General features: G+C 44.7%; 2 protein-coding genes across 4 annotated transcripts; both read left to right on the top strand.

The window, feature by feature from the left end:
- On the top strand, positions 1-4,467 carry LOC111964776 (SLC35A4 upstream open reading frame protein-like). Of its 3 annotated transcripts, none has more exons than XM_070444112.1 (3): positions 1-105; positions 3,678-3,776; positions 3,990-4,467. In XM_070444112.1, exons 1-3 carry the CDS (start codon positions 73-75, stop codon positions 4,185-4,187), a joined length of 330 nt encoding a protein of 109 aa, XP_070300213.1. In that variant the 5' UTR covers positions 1-72; the 3' UTR covers positions 4,188-4,467. The 3 variants fall into 3 exon arrangements, with proteins under 3 accessions (XP_070300213.1, XP_070300214.1, XP_070300212.1); XM_070444113.1 differs by lacking the exon at positions 1-105 and adding an exon at positions 631-736; XM_070444111.1 differs by lacking the exon at positions 1-105 and adding an exon at positions 2,970-3,128.
- Positions 4,468-4,770: 303 nt separating this feature from the next.
- LOC111965399 (probable UDP-sugar transporter protein SLC35A4) lies at positions 4,771-6,343 on the top strand. The gene has a single exon (XM_070444110.1). The coding sequence runs from the start codon at positions 4,785-4,787 to the stop codon at positions 5,760-5,762; it is 978 nt and encodes a 325-aa protein (XP_070300211.1). The 5' UTR covers positions 4,771-4,784; the 3' UTR covers positions 5,763-6,343.
- The last annotated feature ends 962 nt before the right edge of the window (positions 6,344-7,305 follow it).

Here is a 7,305-nt window from a genome sequence, read left to right as displayed (position 1 = left end):
ATTGTACACTGAACTCGTCACAACATCTGGTTGGCAAGCATGTTAATGGTTTGTGTCTAGAGTGTATGGTCGATGAAACGGTGGAGCATGTGTTGTTATATTGTTGTAAGTATGTTGAAGAGAGGGAAAGATTGAAGTGTGGGGTTATTGAGGTTGGATGGGGTTTGGAAGGGATTTGGGGGATGGGGTAGGGTCTATTAGAAGTTAGTAGGGCTCTTTTTTATTTTCTCAGAAGTACTGAGCTAGATAGGAGGATTTAGAAATATTGTTACCGTGATTGACCACACACTTCAGCACAGTCGGTGGCGGCATGTACCTTTAACGTTGGTTTGCGGACCGCCATTACATCATAGAAGAAACTACGGTTTACACTAGTCTAGATAACACAGCAACCTATCCCTGACAGTGCATGGGGGTACAATCATTTATGACACATGCCCTAAAATAAATGATAGCACGGGAACAATATCTGAATTTAATCCAAGCATGCTGTCAGTCCTCTGTAGTAACTAAATGTTCAAATTTCCATAGGCACAGATCTCGAATCAGTGTCCCCTAACTATATCCAGCCTCGATGGTTGAGAGGTAAAACAACTAGCTAACTTGCAATCAGTGCAACTTTGCCCACAAACAAATAGTGTTCCAGGCAAAAGTAATCGTTCTGGAGTGGCGGTGCATCCTAAGCMTATGAGTAGATCACAGAGCATTCACTTAAACAAAAATGGCGGGTGACAAGGTGAGTACTGTTTATAGCCTTCAATCTTTTTTAGGTGTCTTGTCAGAAAACGAGCTATTTAAGAGTAGCATGATCCARTCATAAACCAACTAGCTTTAACTTAAAACCACATAGGCACGGTGTGTTGGTAAGTTGTCTGGGGACGTGTAACGTTATTCATTACGGAAACGGTCTAAGAAGCAAGGAGAAGATGGCGGAAAAAACTGGTTTTGTTTGAGACTGCAGCTAGTGAGTTGGATGAAACAAATCGTGCAGAAAGTGATAATGAATGGGTTGCAGTGGCAAAGAAAAAKGGAACCAAGAGAAGTAAAACGGTGTTGTAAACTACTTGACTCGTTTTTAGGTCGGAGTGAGGGTTTTGGATCAATGCTAACTTACTTTGGAAATCCGTTTAACGTCTCGAGGAAAATCTGGGTGACAGTCACAAGAAGTGAAAATCGTTGTGAGTCACAAGAAGTAGTGTTATTTAGATTTTGTGTGTGTCTGCGGAGCATAAGAAGCGTGTTTTAAGACTCAAAGATACCGGTGGAACGTTTACTGTATGGATTTTCGTAGCAGGGCGCCTATCAAGTTTGTGGTGGGGAGTAGACTCTTGGCGCGTCAACTCCCATTTCTGGTTGTCAATCTTCCAGAACGTCAGTATTTTTGCAGGGGAGGAAACTATTTTGCGTAGTCTACTTCTAGAACACACTCTCGCATCGTTCGCTGGCTACATTCCCAATCCKGCCCTCATACTATTATGGCCCCCTAATCATCCCAGCGTCCAATTGGCTCATTCGTCCCCCCCTCTTCTTCCCTGTAACTATTCCCAAGGTCGTTGCTATAAATGATAATGTGTTAAGTCAATTTACCTCGTTAAATACATTTAAAGAGATTGGAGGAGCACAGACAGGCTTAGGCATGTCGGCCACCAGGAAGACAGTCAGAACTGTGCATCGGTAATCAAAAAATGTAGGCTATATAGGCTATCGCAATGCTGTATTTCGCAATTCCGTGGCTTGCAATGTCTTGCGTAAATTCACTAAATTAGGAGCTATCAATGAGTAGGCTGARCTATTCTACACTCAACAGACCGAAGACCAAACACACACTAGCGTTTTAAATAGTGAAGAGAAAGAGGATTGGGGCAGGCAGAGAGACAGWCAGAACCGGTAATCTGTATCTAGCAATGCCTCGTAAATTCACCCACAGAATGGAAAAGTTATTCTTCACAGTACCAGTGAATTGAAGTTGAACAAAGCCAAATGTATCAGTTTAATTAGGCCTAAATGTGCAATACCAAGTATTGCCTATAGCGTATTTAATGAAACCCTGGCTGGCTGTTGATGTCYTAGGTCAGGGCTCTCCAACCTTGTTCCTGGAGAGCTRCTTTCCTGTAGGTTTTTTGCTCCAACCCCAGTTGTAGCTAACCTGATTCAGTTTATCAACCAGCTAATTATTGAATCAGATATGCTAGATCAGGGTTGGAGTGAAAACCTACAGGATGGTAGCGCTCCACGAACATGGTTGGAGAGTCCTGTTTTAGGCAATCGATCGCAAAGCAGCATCSCAGCTAAACTTTTTGAAAATGGCAAGTTTCAACTTTCTCATCCATAAACGCAGTCAGCTGCAAATACGGTTCAGCAGCTCCTATCATCATAATGGGGGGTGTTATTAGGAAGGACGTCTAACATGGCTGGATCGCTGAAATAATGATTACGATCACACTTCCTCAATTTTAAATATTATGGGGAGACCTATGTATACATTTGCGAGCCAAGCACSAGTTATCAGTATAGCCTATTATTGTCTAGACGTGACGTCGAAATATCTTCACGCCTACAGTTAAAAACCTCCAGTAGTAGGACTCTGCACTGATGAGGTGGCGTGTGGGCGTCCGTTTCAGCGTGTTTTCGGAGTCGAGCAAGAGTCAACTCCTACGACTCCAACCAGAGGAGTCGGAGTCGACTCCCAAAATCCTGGAGTCGTGCACCACTACTACCAAGGGGGGTTATTTCTGGGGTGGCTCAAGGAATCAAGGCAKAGGATATTACTGAAGACCTCAATGGAGTGGTTGGTGCACATCAACTGACCTGTGGTGGATGGAGAAAATAAATGCACTTCATTCATGCTACTGTTCTTTGATGAAGAGTCTCTCCATTCTCATRTAAAGTTAAGCTTCATAAATACAGAGTAAGAGCTTTTGTGCACAAGCCCYTTCAGTGTCATAAATGTAAATAATTGGTCAAGTGTGTGCAGATGGGATCGTATGCCAGATGTCTGCACGAATTCCTGGAGTGACCCTGTCATGGGGAAGGAGAATGAGGTGGCAACAGTAAGGAGTGTCCAGCGTGTCTCCTATCTGGAGGCGGTGAAAAGATTGGAAGGAACGAGTGGCGGTGAAGAAACTATGGTAGTAGAGACACAACAACCAGTTAAGGTTTCTCATCAATCGAGGGATAGTGAAATGCTACATGTTAAGGTGGCCTTTGTATTATTTATTGCAATGGTCATAAACTACAGCACAAGCAGAGAAGAAGTCTTAAGAAAATTGGAWTCATTGTGAATGCAGCGGAAYGTTTTTKGGGTCTTCGTGATTTCACAGACAAGGCCGTGCAAGAAATCCTATCGGTGAAATCCTGTCGTTAAACCCCATCGAAGAAGAAGTTTAACTAAACGGGGAGGAACCTACCTGAATTTGTCCAATAGAAGCATTCGTTTTAGTTGTAAAACGTTTTCCATTTGTAGTAAACAGTTTCTGTTACAAAACGTTTTGTAACATAATCAGAATAATGAACACAGCCCTGGTCACTGTCATACGCATGCATAGACTGAATAGAATGCATGGACTGAATAGAATGCATTAACTGACGGGCAGTGACAGAAATTGACAGGCGCTTCAGGAAGTGTTACCTAAGTTCATTGATTGCCAGTCAGTGTAACTTACTTGCATTTGTTCTAGGATCCTTTCAAGCAGATGAAGGATCTCAACCAGCTTAAGAATCAACTGGAAGATATCCAGAAACGTGTGGAGACTGAATTTGCAGCAGGAATTCCACAGGTACAGTATGTTGTTATCCAATGTTAGAAATTAGGTGAAATGTCACCTTATGAAACAGGACGGCAGACAAACCATGAACCTCAAGTCAGTCCTGAAACAGTAATAGAAGAATAGACTAATGATTGCTTTTTAAACGAGAGTCATAAAAGCATGCCATATATTCTATTTGTTGTGCATACTTTGTCCTGACTGGTGTTTCCTGTTCTCTCCCAGGGGGGCTCTGTGCTGGCATCTCCCTTTTTGAAGGGGTTCCTGGCTGGGTACGTGGTGGCCAAGCTCCGCTCCTCAGCTATCTTAGGAGTGCTACTAGGAACATTCACAGGCATCTATGCTGCACAGAACTATCAGGTGCCCAACATTGAAAGCACTCTGAAGGACTATATGAGTTTGTTTAGAAAAGGACCAAAGTAATGGGAAGAACCGGGCCAAGGCTTCATCTTCTACCTGCCTAAGGTTAAGGACACAACCACCACTTCTGTAGAGGCTCAAACCTCTATTGTGTATACAGCGCAAAGAAAATGTGGATTTAACTGGATTTTGAAGTGTCCGTTGAGGGGTCCAGTGTGAAAGCCTCGGTTTGTTTTGGGTTTTGTTTAAAGGTTAAAGGGTAAATCTACATTCAGTGCCCCGGGAACATCTGCTATTCTCTGCTGATCACTGTGGTTCAGATTATAAAGTGTGTAAAAGGTGATGAGGTTCTGTACTTTGAGTGTAAGGTTACATTGCAGGGATATTTGACTGCYTGCCTTAGTAAAGTTGCCTAGTACAGCAGCCATCTAATTGATTTTGAATCAAGGACGTTAACAGCAAGACAGTGGTGGTTTCATGTTTTGTCATCACAAATAACTTATCAGCTTARAATATGAACATATCTTGAGAATATTCTGTTATGGTTGAATAGATTTAGCCTAATTTAGGGGATTTAAAAAWATATTTTTGTTGCCCATTTAGAGGGTGTTTGTATTTGTACTTTTATTCGCAGGGTGTTAATAACATGCAGTATTGAGAATGATTGTGATCCATGCCGTGCGGTCCGGGTCCCCATCCCGTCACAGGAGGTGGTGGAGGAAGAGGGTCCAGTGGGGTGTCCTCCTAGGACTGATGGTCCTGATCTATGGCTCCCATGCACCCCTAATAGCCCTCACCAAGGTGGATGGGCGGGTTCCCTTTAGCTCCTCCTCCTGTGTGCTTCTGATAGAGCTAACCAAGCTTTTGGTGTCCCTAGCCACTCTGCTCCTGACTGGGGACCTGTCTGCCCTGCATGCCCCCCTGTCCCTGGCCATCGTGGCCCCCTACGCAGTCCCAGCCACACTCTATGCCTTCAACAACAACCTGGTGGTCCTCATGCAGATCTACATGGACCCCAGCTCCTTCCAGGTCCTCAGCAACCTGAAGATCGCCTCCACGGCCCTGCTTTACTCCTTCTGCCTGGGGAAGAGGCTGCGGTCCGCCCAGTGGCTGGCCCTGGGGATCCTCATGGGGGCCGGGGTGTGTCACAGCTACTACAGTCTGGATCTGGAGTATCCAGGGCAAACTGAGGACCAGGCAAGTTCCAGGCTTCACATCACWGCCTGGGGCCTTGTTCTAGTGCTGGTTTACTGCTTCATCTCAGGGCTGGCGGCCGTCTACACAGAGCAGGTGCTGAAGAGCCAGCGACTACCCCTAAGCCTGCAGAACCTATACCTGTACGTGTTTGGATTGGCCATCAACTTGRTCTCCCACCTCTTAAGCATGGGGGGAGAACAGGGTTTCCTGGAGGGTTACTCAGAGGTGGTGTGGGCCATTGTGGCTGGGCAGGCAGCAAATGGGCTGCTGATGTCAGTAGTGCTGAAGCATGGCAGCGGCATCACCAGGCTGTTTGTCATCTCTTGCTCTATGCTGGTCAATGCTCTGCTCTCCTGGGCCCTACTGGGCCTGCAGCTCACCCCCTTCTTCCTGTTACCCACCTCTATGATTGGCCTTGCAGCCTATCTGTACTACAGTTAGCAGAACTCTGCTAACTGACTCCCATTCCACCACCCCACCACAATCTCTGGCAGCACTTTTTTACCAGATGATACGTTGACATTAAGGTCGGAATGTTTTTTTGGTTGGAGTGTTCTTTTCCCGTTTGAAATGCATTTTTATTTTAGTGATTCAGATCCAGTATTTTTCATCYCATGTCCCAAATGGTCCATTTAGTTTGAGTTATTTGAAGTTTCTAATTTGATTGTTGATTATGTAATAGAAGCTGCACTTTAGCTGAGACTTACAGAGCCCTTCGTCACACCGTCACTGTGACGATCTGTTATGCATAATGTACTGCCTACTTTTCACTTGCCTTTGATTTCCAGGTCAATCAAATTCCTCCATATTCATTCAAGCCTTTTCTTCAATGTATCATGGGTAGGTGGATTTGAGTAATACGTCTCCATTATTTCTACATTGTCCCCCAACACTTCTTAAGTGGTGCTATAATTGTCAGTATGATCATTATATTAGCATTTATCATTACCTCTGCCAATGTCAAGACGTATAGTACAGAAAGTGTTTATGCAATACTATATATTAAAGATGAATATTTCAAATGGTTGTTTTATTTCTTTGGTATTTTCTATCAGAAATAACATGCCATAAATCCATGAGAAACATTTCCCCATCCTCTCACTGTTACTGGGATACTCTTTGTCCCTTGAGGTCACCCTGCACACACAGAATGTCCTTTAGCTCTGCCAATGCTATGGAGGAAGAAGAGAAAGAGAGAATCTAATTTATTGATGAACTACGTTTAAAACCAATAAATCAAGGTATGYAAGTGATTTAAAAATCAGTTTTTCTCAAAGTAGTATCTACTCTGCCTGTACTGAGACAAAAATATGTTATAGTTAATGTTATACAAGTGTTATCCAGGTGTGTAACTCACCTTTGCGGAGCTGTTTGTTGTCTGCCTGTAGCTGTTGGTTCTGAGAGGACAGGTAGACTGCATCCTGTATGGCCTCCAGCAGGAGAGTCCTGTACCTGCCCTCTGACACCCTCCTCTGCTCCTCACTCACCTGGCGGAAGACCCGGAACACCTGATAAGGAATTGAGGGTGGGGAGACAGAGCTTAGTATGGTGGTGAAAGGTGTGACACTGGCACAAATGGGCAAGATAGGCAGCGTTGGTTCAAATAATGGCAGTGCAGGTAAGGGCCCTACCTGCAGACTCTCCTCCCTAAGAGAGTGCAGCTCATGCTGGTGTCTGTGGTACTGTGTCTCCAGGTCTCTCTCGGCCTCCGAGGCCTCAGTGTGCAGGGCCTCCATCTGTAGAATCAGGACCTGTCTCTCTCTGCCCAGGACCAACAGCTCCCTCTGGGGGCCCTCAGTCTGCCCATAGGGTTAGATTTATGGAGGCAGGACATTTGACAGTTTGAGTGTCTAAGATGTGAGGAATATCATGATTAAATCAATCTCAAGTGTTACTCACCTGSTCCTGCCCCAGCTCTCTTTCCATCTTCTCCACCTCCTCCTGTATCACTCTCCCATGATCCTCTTTGATCTTCCTCCTCCGC

Source organism: Salvelinus sp. IW2-2015, linkage group LG6.1, assembly GCF_002910315.2.
Source record: "Salvelinus sp. IW2-2015 linkage group LG6.1, ASM291031v2, whole genome shotgun sequence".
Lineage (NCBI taxonomy): Eukaryota > Metazoa > Chordata > Actinopteri > Salmoniformes > Salmonidae > Salvelinus > Salvelinus sp. IW2-2015.
The sequence above is the reverse complement of the archived record's forward strand: the minus strand, read 5'-3'. Positions and strand labels throughout refer to the sequence as shown.